The 13,164-nt window shown below is 38.9% G+C and overlaps 1 protein-coding gene across 1 annotated transcript; it reads left to right on the top strand.

Moving 5' to 3' along the window:
• The first annotated feature begins 738 nt into the window (after positions 1–738).
• On the top strand, positions 739–12,936 carry LOC139725933 (protein FMC1 homolog). Its single transcript, XM_071637016.1, has 3 exons — positions 739–823; positions 8,088–8,240; positions 12,819–12,936. The coding sequence occupies exons 1-3, from the start codon at positions 740–742 to the stop codon at positions 12,915–12,917; spliced, it is 336 nt and encodes a 111-aa protein (XP_071493117.1). The 5' UTR covers position 739; the 3' UTR covers positions 12,918–12,936.
• Positions 12,937–13,164: the final 228 nt, after the last annotated feature.

The raw sequence follows: 13,164 nt of genomic DNA, 5'->3' as shown, positions 1-13,164 counted from the left end.
CGCATTTCAGCATTCGCATGGGTCGTTTGACATTGCATTTAAATCCATGATTTTAGATATGATGCCTCGAACCGATTTTGCTCAAATTTCGTGAGTAACTAGGAAACTTGTGAAGCTTTATGGACATAATCAAGCGAATTGCCGCAGTCCTTTCATTTTCGCGTTGCATTGCAAAAAAGCGTGGAGACTCCTTATAAGGGGTGCCCCGGGGGTTACTTATAAGTAAATAAATAAATAAATTAACACCTAGGCCGATAAGGCAACTAGAGGCGCCTGACCCCGGGAAAGGCCAAGACATCACCGGCGTCGGCGGGCGGGTCCTATACCTGCTTTGCCGACGGGAACGGCGTAACCCTGCATTTCTCTCGATGCAGGAGTAGGCAGATGACATCATTTCCGGAACCCTGTCCCCTTCCTTCCGTTGTATATATATCATTGTAAATATGAAAATAAATGTAATTTGGTTTTTTGTAAATAATTTAAAGTAGTTTAGGTTTTTATAATTAAATTTCAGGCATATCTGAATAATTATATTTTTTGGAGCAAATTGCCCACCCGGCAGAGAGCTCCACAATCTAAAACAACAACAACAACAACATTACTTATAAGGGGGACGGGGTTACTTATAAGGGGGACGGGTTACTTATAAGGAGAGGCCCCCCTTGTGAGTGGGTTTCCCGAACTGATATTACGCATGCAAACGAATGGAAATTGTGGCTGATGAAGACGATTGTGAAGAATGGCTTCGTCGAATATCTTGAGGAAAGATGCTCTAACGGCATTGAGGGGAATTACAAGAGAACTGCGATACATTAGGCCAAAGGTAACTGTACAATTAATACACTTTTTTAGCGTATAGCCAGTAAATGGCAGCTAACGTACGCGTAACCCAATATCAATAGATCTAGAGTTCTTTCTAGTCAATACCGTTTTAGTCTGTATACCTGTAGACCTGTAGTCCCACGTCTATAAATCTGTGCAGTAAATTACTGTTGAGTGTTGAAATTGAATATATTGATGACTGTAAAACCTTCTGTAAATAACTAAAATCACATCACATCTCACATCACATCTGATACGGAAGTAGAGGACTGGTCCTGTAGTATTCCGGTCTCAACATAATATAATCATCTTCTTGTTGCTTTATGTGCGTTGAGGAGCAGAGGTTTTAAATTCCCCCCCCCCCCCCATGTCTGTCTAATAAATCTTTGAAATTATTAATCGAGGAAGCTTCAACAACATTAGCAGGCAATCTGTTCCAGTCGGCAACTACTCTCTGGCTGAAAAATGTACTTCTCAGTTCTAATCTTGAACGTTTGGTGAAGAGCTTGTATCTATGACCTCTTGTTGATGAGTGGATAGCTGGTTTGACAAACATGTCACCAGAAATCCCCAACTTTCCATTGAGCAATTTATAAACAGTAATCATGTCGCCTCTTCGTCTCCTGTAGTATAATGAGTGTAGGTTGAGTTTTTCCAGGCGTTGTTCATATGACAAACATTTGAGTTCAGGAATCATACGAGTGGCTCTTCTCTGCACTCTTTCAACTTTGTCAGAGTCCATTTTATATCTCAAGTGCCATAAAATGTTGCCATACTCCAAATGAGGTCGAACCAAAGATACGAACAAAATAGGAAGTATTTCCGTCGTCATTTGTGAGAATGTCCTGTGTATAATCCCAAGTGTTTGATTTGCCTTTTGGACAGCTGCTGATACATGTTGATGGAAGTTTAATTCTTCATCTATTATAACGCCAAGGTCCTTTTCCTGCTTGGTTGCTTCCAACTCTACACTATTCATTCTGTAGTTTTCCCTTGGGTTATTTTTTCCAATATGAAGAATCTTACATTTACTAACGTTGAAATCAAGTTGCCATCTTTTACTCCATTTATCAGCATGAGTTAGGTCGGTTTGAAGCGATTCCTGTTTTGTGGCTGTACTGACATCACCGATGATTTTGGTGTCGTCGGCAAACATGAATACTGAGTTATTCATTATATTTGGCAAATCATTTATAAAAATAACAAAAAGGACCGGTCCGAGTACACTTCCTTGCGGAATTCCACTGCTAACTTGACTCCAGTCTGAACTTTCACCATTTATCACGACTCTTTGTTCCCTTCCAGTTGTGAATGCTTTGATCCATGAATACAGTTTTCCATCAATGCCATAAGATATCAATTTTTTCAAAAGCCTCTCATGAGGAACAGAGTCGAAGGCTTTACAAAAGTCTAAATATACTATATCAATAGGAAACCCAGTATCAAGTTTCTGAGTTATTTCCTCCATTGCACAAAGGAGCTGAGTCATACAGGACCGTTTTGGAGTGAATCCATGTTGACAGTCTGAAAGCAAGTTATACTTCAAAAGATGCTGCATGACCGCATCTCGGACTAGACTCTCCATCACCTTTCCAACAACAGAAGTTAAACTTATTGGCCGATAATTCTCAACACACTTTTTACTTCCCTTTTTATGTATAGGAGTTATGTTGCCTAGTTTCCAGTCTCTGGGAAAAAAGCCTTCGTCCAGCGACTTGTGGAAGATAATTTGTAATGGAACAGAAATAGACCGTGCCGTCTCCTTTAACAATCTTGGATGCATTTCATCTGGGCCTGGAGATTTACTTGCGTTCAAATTTAACAGTTTCTTCTCCACCCTTTCTTCTGTGATGTAATCAAACTATCTAAAATAGGTCCAGCATGCTGCCAGTCAATGTCAGGCATATTAATCAAATCCTCTTTCACAAATACACTTGTGAAAAAATCGTTCAATAATTTTGCCTTTTCACTATCACTGCTATGACAGTTTCCCTCTTTACTGACTAAATCACTAATTCCAGATCTTTTCTTTATTTTTCTATTTGCATATTTCCAGAATTTCTTTGGATTTGTAGCCACCTCTTTTGCTAATGATTGTTCATACTCTCTGCAGTCTTGTCTTGTCACATATCGTAATTGGTTACGAATCTTTGCATATTTGGCATAATCTACAACACTTTCTGTGCTAGCATACAACTTCCATGCTTTATTTTTTTTTCTAGACAGCTGTAATGCTTCTTTCAAAATATAAGGACTCTTACTCTGTTTCAGACTTGCTTTCTGACATTCGGGTACACTCTCCGAAACACAGGCAAAGAATATATCTTTAAAGAATTCCCAAGCAGTACAGCATGTCATGTCTTTCAATACTTCGCTCCACTTGACACTTCCAAGGAGATGATTGAGTTTCACATAATCTCCTTTGTCTAACTTAAACACCGAAGTCTTAGTCTGAGCTTTTGTTTCAACACAAAGTTTCAAATCAGTTATAATACAGCAATGGTCACTTTTTCCCAAAGGAGGTAGTACCTCTACGCTCCTGACCATGCTCTCATTGTTTGTAATAATGAGATCTAAAATACTAGGATTTTGTCCCTGTCGAAGTCTTGTATGCTCAGTAATATGTTGATGAAGATAAGAGTTCTGGAGAGCATCTACAAATTTCTTAGCGGGATTTTCAGCTGTACCTCCAACATACCATGTTTGCCAATCAATCCCTGGAAAATTAAAATCTCCAGCAATAAATACTGCCGTATTTTTCAGTTCACTCAATCTATTCAAATTCAACATAGTATTGTTTTCTGTACAACTTGAAGGACTGCGGTAAATACACCCAACCAAAAGTTTCAAATTTTGCTGTGGAGTTATAACACACCAACTAGATTCAGCAAAATTGTCAAACATATCCACTTCAATCACCTTCAGTGATGTCCTTGTGTATATAACTACTCCTCGTGTATTACATTGCCTTTTTTCAATATTTCCAATAATATCAAATCCTCGTAAGTTTAACGAAGTCAGAGTTGTTTCAGTTCCAGACGATTTAGTTTTAACCTCAGTTACTAATATTACGTCAATATCAAAGTTTTGTACAAATATCTCTAACTCAATCAGTTTGTTTGACAGTGAGTCAGCATTAGTATAAAGTATTCTCAAATCCTTTTCACATGTATCTTTGACTGAGGTGTCATCTGGGCAGTAGCTCTCCTGTAGTCAATGACTACTAACTTCCTCGCCACCAACTGCTCCTTCTAACATTTCAGTGTTTGTGTGCCCAACTTCCTGAGAGCTGGGTTTACTTAAAACAGACTTTTCAACACTTTTCCTCTTGGATTTCAAGAAAGTGCCGGAAATGCTAGACAGAAAGATCCGTCTGTCCGGAGGAGTATTTCATTTATTTATTTATTTATTTTTTTGGACGTTATCTCCAAAGTTATCTCCAAAGTCGGGGATGCTAGATGATATTCACTGTCATCAACTATGTCACTAATCAGGATGAAAAAATTTACTGATATTAGTGATAATATAGTGATATAGGTAGGAAGAGTGGATTGTATCTCCGGTCCGGACGCTTAGATTCATTTTTATTTTTGTTTCATTTTTGTTAATTGCCCTGAATTCCAGGGTTCATCCCACAACAAGACCGACACCCATGAGTCATACAGCCTGCCCATCCATGCATGACTTCATGAGTTCGACATTGAAAAGAGGTCCATAATGTCTTATGAGTCATCCATACAGCTCACAAGTCATACAGCCCATGAGTTCGACGCTAGGCAAATAAACTTAAAGCCAGAGACTCGACTCCAACTCTCCCGCTTTCGACGGGAGCTCTCCCGCTGACAGCCCATTTTTGCAAAATCTCCTGTTCTCCCGCTTGAGATTTAATTTCTCCCGCCTGAAATTATTTCTTACTTAGTGTCATCGTATGTTGAAAAATAAGCCTTAGATAGCATGAGATAACATCTAGAACCCTAGAGCTAGACCCCGGCCACAAGGAACTTCGCGCACATCAACTTGGAGTCTCCCGTTTGCTAGGTGTTTCAGGTGGGAGAATCTCCAGATCAGAAGGTGCTTGGGGTTGGAGTCTCTGTAAAGCCCATGAGTTCGACCCTCTCACTAGGTAAAAACAGCCCACGAGTTCAACACATACAACACAAGGCTTAATAATGTGTCAGTCTCATGGGCCTTGATAACTTAGTGTCAAACTCATTGGTTGTATGACTCGTGAGCTCTGTGACTCGTGGGCTGTATGACTCGTGAGCTCTGTTACTCATGGGCTGTATGACTCGTGGGTATTGGTCTCATGATGTGCACCCGAATTCCACACTCAGTGTCTCAGAAGATGAAATTTCTGCTTAAAAAGGCAAACATACTGTAACACTAGTTATTCACAAAGTCCTGAAAATTATGAATTTTGCAAAATTATGTAAATTATTCACTCCAATTTTTGGAAAAAAAAAGACTTCAAATTAATCCCTCAACAAAAAGTTATCTTTTATCACAGTGTAAAAAAACTATTTAAAAATCGCATTAAAATTCCGGACACGATTTTCATAATGGAATAAATCGCTGTCTTTCACATCTTGTCCATGCACCTCGAATCACAATTTATACCCAGATTCACTGTACATATTTGTATCGAGTGGACACCAAAGAAAATCAGCTAATGAGGCTCAAATTTTGTGAATAAAATCTTGTGATAAATCAACATCTTGTGTGAGACTCCATGGCATCATGTCACATAAACATCGCTCACGATTGCCTGCTGAACCAGCCAAACTGATCATCATCATTTAGGCTTACATGTTAACATTGGGATGGCCATGACCGAACATGGAGTGCTCGGGCAGTCTCCGTCTAGAAATGGCAAGAGTGCAATGGTTATAATAGAGCTTAGAGGGTGCTGCAAATCAAAATTTCTTGGCCTCCAGAGTGCAGGATTTTTTGTTGTTGTTGTGTTGCTTTGATTAAATATGAAATCATCTTTTTCTGTACGTGAGCTATAACATCAGTATGAGCATGTGATTTGGCTGAAATGCCTGATTCTTACCATCAATATGTAAAGAGTAAGGCTTAAAGGGTGTGTACAGTTCTGGTCGAGGTGAAGATTTAGCTTTTAACGTTTTGTGAGATATTCAGAAACCACTCTATGACATGTGAAAGAGCATGCAGTTCTAAGGGGTATCAAAAGTTTATTCGATGAAAATCGGTTTTGAAATGGCTGAGATATCCAAAAACAAGGTGAAACAAAGAGATACTAATAAAGTTGGGGCATCTCGCCTTTTATTATTAGCACTTTCTTGGATATCTCAGCCATTTGAAAACCAATTTTCATCAAATAAACGTTGAATCCTTCTTAAAATTACATGCTCTTTCATATTTCATAAGAGGCTTTTCATTATCTCACTTAGGAATGTTCAAAACATGAATCCTTACTTCAACCAGTACTGTACAGTCCCTTTAAGGGGTATAGGTTTTTATGCCTCCACCAACGAAGTGGCCGGAGGCATTATGTTTTGGGGTCGTCCGTCCGTCCGTACGTCCGTCCCGTTTTGTTTTTGTCGATATCTCAAGAACCGTGTGGTGGTTTTAAATCAAACTTGGTATGAGGGTATATCCTGGGGGGATAATACTTTGTTTGGATTTTAGGGTCACGGGGTCAAAGGTCAAAGGACACAGATTATTTTGTGAAAAGGTTGAAAATTCATGTTTTTCTCCATATCTCGCAAATGGTTCAAGGTATCTTCATGGAACTTAGTATATATGCTTGTTCCAATGGGCAGTGATTATCTAGGGAAGTTAGGGGTCATGGTTCAAAGGTCAGGAGGTCAAACATCAAGGTCAACTCCTCAAAATATCACTACATTCCTTATATTTATGCAATGCCTGAAGGTTTTTTTTTTTGTTAACTTGATGTATGCATGTATTACCCAATATATATTTTGTGGGAAGTTTCTTACCAAAAGGTCAAAGGTCAAAGGTCAAGTGAAAGTGCTGAATTGCACTGTTTCCTCCATATCTCAAAAGTAACTCAAGGTATCATCATGAAACTTACATATTCATGCATGTTCAACCTAACAGTGATTCTCTTTGGAACTGTGTGGTCAAAGGTCAAAGGCCAGGTTTAGATAATGCTATTTTCCCATTTGATACTGAAATTATTCTTTTTCTCAATACCTTGAAAATTACTCAATGCATAAAGTTATAAAAGAGTCAAAAGTCTAGTAAAAATCATCAGTTCCCCAAATACCTGCACTCTGACATTTTAATCATTCATCCAATTGAACCTATTTCTAGGAAAGTGAACATTCAGCACATTTGTGGCAAACCTGTCATTTTAATATTTTGCCAATTGTGTGAAACTGTCATCACACATTGTCAAGACATTGTACTATAGACCTATTAGGAGAACCATGCATTATGGCGGAGGCATATCAGTCGCCGTAGTGATATATCTAGTTTTTTATGCTGCTTGTTAAGAGAGATGCGTTCTTTCATGTTGCCAGAAAAGAGACTGTACATTGTATTTGGAATTCTATAATTTGGAAAATCACACAAACTCAGCAAAAAAGACTTACTTTTCTTTGTATGGCCAATGAGGTACAAGTGCCTCCAAAGTGTATGGTTGATGTAGGTACATTTATGTGCAATCTTTTGCTAGGTTGATGCTCTGTAATGTGGCATCAACTTGATGCAATTGATGTAACATAGAGCAATATTTCACTGGCCCTTGCATGAAAGTCTTCCTTAGCTTGACAGTTTGCTTTTAGATGGTGGTCCTGAGAGTGTTGTTACTAGTATCAAGGATAAAATTAGAAATGGTAAGATTTGAATTACCTTTTTTTATTCCTTCATTCTGCCTATGCCTCATCTGCCCTCTTTCCCCTTTTCTTTCCCTTTCTTTCCATTTCTCTTCTCATTCCCTTCTTTCTTTTCTTTTCTCTTTTTTCCTTTCTCTAACTCATCTCTCTCTCTCTTCCTTTTTTTCTTCTCCCCTTTCTCTATCTCTTTTCTATCCATCCCCTCTTCTTTCTTTCCATTTCTCTTTTTCTTTTTCCTCCATCTTTCCTCTCTCTCACTCCTGCTCTCTTCTCTCTTCATCTTTCCTCTCTCTCCTCTCGCCTTTCTTTCCATCTCCCCTTTTCTTTTCTTTCCCTCTCATTCTCTCTCTTTCACTTTCCTTCCATCATTCCCCTTTCTCCCTCCCCCCTCCCCCCCCCCTTTAATACTCTCTTTGTCTCCATGGTGGACCATGGTATCAGACATCGCCAAGGAACATGTTAGCCTTCCAGTACCTCATGGAGCAGTACCGCGAGAACCAGGTGACCCAGGAGCAGGTTTGCAGAGCACACAACGACATGTTGCACAAGGCACAGACCTACCACTGCCTGCTCAGGAGTACAAGGGAATATGAGGTAAGACCTCAAGTGACCCAGCACTGGTCCTTGTACACCATTGCTAAGTACCAAGATGTAACACAGAGAGCCACTATGCTAAAGTGCCCACATATAAATTAATGCCATATGATATGTCGCAAGCATGATCAAGTAAACTGTTCACCCTGAAGGTCTATACTATACAGTGTTTTGTATGTCAACAAATTGAAACAAAAAGTCGACTGTACATAACGTAATCTTTGTTTAATATAATTGTAGGTTTGTTTCACCTTGAACCACACTATGGACAGATAATTCATCATGGATTTTGTGAAGCATGTTATATAGGTTTATTGATCGCACACTCAAAAGTGTAGTTTTTGATGGTGATAGTTGATGTGTAGGAGGTAATTTATGTGTGTAAGTAACGATATTGAAACCTCTACTCTTGTTAACAAGAAAAAAAAATCGTAATTTTTGCTACATCCATGTAAGTATAATGCATTGTGCAATTTCTAGAGAAGTGAAATCATATGTTTAGAACCTCCTCCAGTTAAGTACGGTATTACTCATTACAATGAATGACGGACCTTTGCATGGTGGATGACAGTTCCATGAAAGGGAGAATTGAAAAAAGAAAAATACAGAAAACAGCAACAATGTACAGTAGTGGACTAATTGTGTTACTTCATGTTTTCAGCTTCAGTGATTTGAGATAACTGGGTAAAGATAGACAGATAGATGAATGAATGAACGAGAGAGTGAAGGAATTATCTGATACATGAAAAGTGAGTGAATGGATGAAATGAGGGAATGCATAATTTATAAATGCATGGATACATGGATGGACGGATGATGACTATGGCTGAGTTTAGTGACATCAGTGACGTAGACAGTTGGGAGGGTACCACTGATCCTTGCCCCACCACGGGCCCACTGCCCCTCCACTTTGAGAAATGTTCCACGGCCCGTTAGGGAGCCTTGCCAGTATACATGTACCTGTAATGAAAGAGAGCAAGCTGCAGCAGGGGAGGTCTTTTTCTGCTGTGAGATAGTGCCAGTCCTAATTACTGGTGCACCTATTTGTTAAAAATGCCCAACACCACCTGTAGTTAAAGGGATAGTACAGTATTGGTGGAGATGAGAATTGGGCTTTAAATTTTTTGCGAGATACCAAGAAAGCACTTATGATATAGTACAGAGCATACTATTTTACGAGGAATTCAAAGTTTATTTGATGAGAATCGGGTTTGGAATGACTGAAACATCCAAAAACAAAGTAAAACAAAGCGATCGTAATAAAGTGTGGGTCCCACACTCTATTAGAATCGCTCTTCTTTGGATATCTCAGCCATTTGAAAACCAATTTTCATCAAATAAACGTTGAATTCGTCATGGAATTACATGCTCTTTCATATTTCTTAAGAGGTTTGTCATTATCTCATCAAAAAATGTTAGAAACCTGAAATTAGGTCTCAACCAAAACTGTACAATCCCTTTAAGCACCTATATTGTAACTTCCCATTGGTGCCACACATGACTTCAAAGGAGGGCAATACTGTAAAAACGAAAATTTTTGTGCATTTCCCGCAAATATAAAAACACACACATGTTTTGCTTGCTATATGTTCCAGTATTTCATGTCTTGATTCCACAGAATTAAAAGCGCGCGAAACTCTTCTCACCTGGCTAAGCGTGAATAATTAGTCACACAAAAATATCCACTTTTATAGTACAGTAGTTCAGTCTCCATCATTGACAGATCCTGGTGACATCATGTTGGCACACAATGTTAACCTGTTAAAGGGGAAATCCAGTTCAAAAATAAGTTAGTCTGGTTGAAAAAAAGAAAAGAAAAAAAAAGAGTAAAATCTTATGAGTTCAATGGTAAAGATTTGACTGAAATTGGATGAAAAATAAGAAAGGAAGTTATGAAATTTTGAAATTTTGCTAATTTCTGCAAAAGAGTTCTTGTACAGTGGTTATGAATATGCAAATGAGTAAGCTGACCATATCATAACCTCACATTTTCCATTGATCTTGTAAGAAAAAATGAAGAAAATTCAATGTTTCTGTCATTGAAGTCTGAAACATGATGTTATTCCTGGTTGAATAACTTCAGAAAAGTGATCAGTAAGATATATCAGGCTTTGAGCTTCAGGCATAATTGCGTTTGAATGAAAAACTTTAAATTTCAAAATTTTATGTACAAACTATATGGCGAGTCTTGAGGGGATGGCATGCTCACTTTTCCATTTGCATATATATTCATATTGACCATTGAAGAACTTCCACAAAAATTAGTGAAACTTCAAAATGTCATAACATCCTTATTTTTCATCAGATTTCGATCAAAATTTTACCGTTGAACTCTTAATATTTTACTCAAGATTCCCTATCAGACTAACTTATATTTTGACTGGATTTCCCCTTTAAGGACAGGCTGATTTTGCCATAACGCACATTTTTGATAGACACCAGCCTGAGTATACTTTTGACTAGTCTTCAGCGGGTCGGGTCAACAAAACCATTTTATGCCTGACAGAAACTGAGCTTAAACTCAGAGATTAAAAAAAAAAGAAACAAAATTGCAGTGCTTTTAACATCTTGTCTGTCTTTGGAAACTGATATGTGAAAATGCCAGGCTTTCATTTGATACTCTCCCCCGTTAATTGCGCAATCACCTCATGACACAAGACAATAGAAACAGATTACTTGGTAATTATGAATACTGTGATGTCCAGGTCACATGTTCTCACCTTCAACAGTGCATGTGATGCTTGAGTAAGAAGACTGATAGTAAAAGTGTAGGTCATTGTATTGCGCTCTCATTCACATAGCATGTGCAGGATTCTTTATTTTTAACCAGTGGTGATTTCAGCGGAAATACTCCCTCACCGGATGGTCAGTTCTGCTTGTTCTAGGAAACAGCTGTTTGTGGTATCAAGAAGAGAGAAAGAAGGATTAAGTAAACAAAAAATGACACCAGCATATGACTTGCAAGGAAATGGCTTTCTTTCTTTTTTTCTCATGAGTAACGTCATGATGAAATAAGCTCATTTGCATTGCAGTGTGATTAGCAATATTTGCAGTAGAAAGCCAAAACATGGTGAAAGGATGTGCCATTAGTAGCACTTAGAAAAAGAAATATTGTAGGAACTGCCCTGTCTTTTGAAATGATACCATCATATTTCATACAAAGAAAGTGTATTTTTCTTTTCCGTGGAATAACATTAACATTGAATATGCCCATTTGCACAAGACCAACCAAACATGAGTAAAGAATATACCATTAACAATGACCAAAGGAATATGGCAGGAACCGCCCCTTAAAGGCGGACGATTGTTATCCCTAATGGTCAAGTAAACTCCCGAACGACCGAAGTTTGTGCTTGAAATTGCGCAATGCCAGACTCGGTGCTATATCCATAAAACATGTGAGACATTGCTTCCACTGAGACACGTGTGTATGAGTGCGTGTGTGTGTGTACGCTTCATACACAAACATTGTGACAGCGAGCTGCGGTGATTGGAGGAGAGAGGCTAGACGACGCGTGCCTCTTTTGGCCACTCTTCATGCGCATGCGCATTGCGCGTGCGCACTGAGAGTGTGCGTCCATTTGGAAGATCTCATGGCTCGCTCGGACCGCCATTTTGGGTCATGAGATTTGTTGCACGGAACTCTTGTAGTCTAGAGTGTTGTTTGCTGACCCATTGAGCCAGCGCTATTCTCATTCGGTGTCACTACATTTGATACAGAATGGGGGAGGCAGCGTGTTGCGTTCGTCTCCGTGCCGCACAAACCACTCGCCACGATTGTATGGCTTTAACAAAGCAACAACAACAGACAAACCAACAGACAAATATCAGGATTTGCCTTCCATCAAAACTTTCAATGGGCTTCAGTAAATGGATGACCTGTCACTGCTCTTTGTGCACAACATGGAAAATTAATCAATAGATCATGCAGGATATGAATAAAAAGTCAATTCCTGTAAACCTTCACACCTGCATCCCTCATATGCCAAAGAGAGGAAGGCTATGTGACAATAAAGCAATAAAGCCAGCTTTTACATTGCCCAAAAAATAAATAAATAAAAAATTAAAACTTGTGAAGGACTGGTAGAGTTAAAAAAAAGAAAAAAGAACCTTTGGAGATGACTCTTTCGTTTAATTTTTGAATAGTGTGCAGAGGTATCTGCCATGCACTTTCTAATGTTAGTCAAGAGTGTGACCCAAAACAGGGTACTATGTATTTCAATGCCGTTGTACCATAAATTCCCCTATTGCTGAGAATTCTAGCAGTGGTCAGGCTAGACACTTGCATTTCCACTCTCAGTTGTTATGATTGTCATGATGTCATTATGCAATCAGATGACAGGAAACCTTTCAAGGGATATTTGTGGTGTCCCAACCATGCTGCATTAACGCGACCTCATTTTCAAGGTATCGACCAATAACGAGCCTCTATCACTTTGGAAAACTTTCAAGAACAGCAATAGCTGCCATAATGGCATTTATGACTTGTATATGACTGCTAATTGAGCATTTGATTTCTGTCTTGATTTCCATCTTGATATCCGACTTGACGCACAATTTCTATTTTCTGTCTCTCAGGCTCTGCAGGCAGAATACGGAAGAGGCGAGAGAACTGTAGAGGAGAGCGCACGACTGGTCGGGCTGGAGTTACCCAAACCTCCACCAGCTGGCGAATAGACTCTGCACAAAATCAACACAACAACTCCGTGTGTCTGGGGTATCAAGCCCCCAACTCATCAGCCTTTTCTGTCTGGCACCGAGCATGTCAAATGGGTGGTTAAAAGGACAATTCCACGTTGAGTTGAAGCTTTTATTGATGAGTAGAGTTGAATGAAATGAACAGAACAATGAAAGTTTCAGTACAGTGAGATGAGAATGTTACGCTTTCTCAGAACAGTGGTAATGGTGATAGTCTGTGAAATGG

This window comes from Diadema antillarum, unplaced genomic scaffold (genome assembly GCF_040938485.1).
Source record: "Diadema antillarum isolate AM-2024a unplaced genomic scaffold, OU_Dant_1.0 seq00000069_RagTag, whole genome shotgun sequence".
In the NCBI taxonomy this organism is placed as follows: Eukaryota; Metazoa; Echinodermata; class Echinoidea; order Diadematoida; family Diadematidae; genus Diadema; species Diadema antillarum.
The sequence above is the reverse complement of the archived record's forward strand: the minus strand, read 5'-3'. Positions and strand labels throughout refer to the sequence as shown.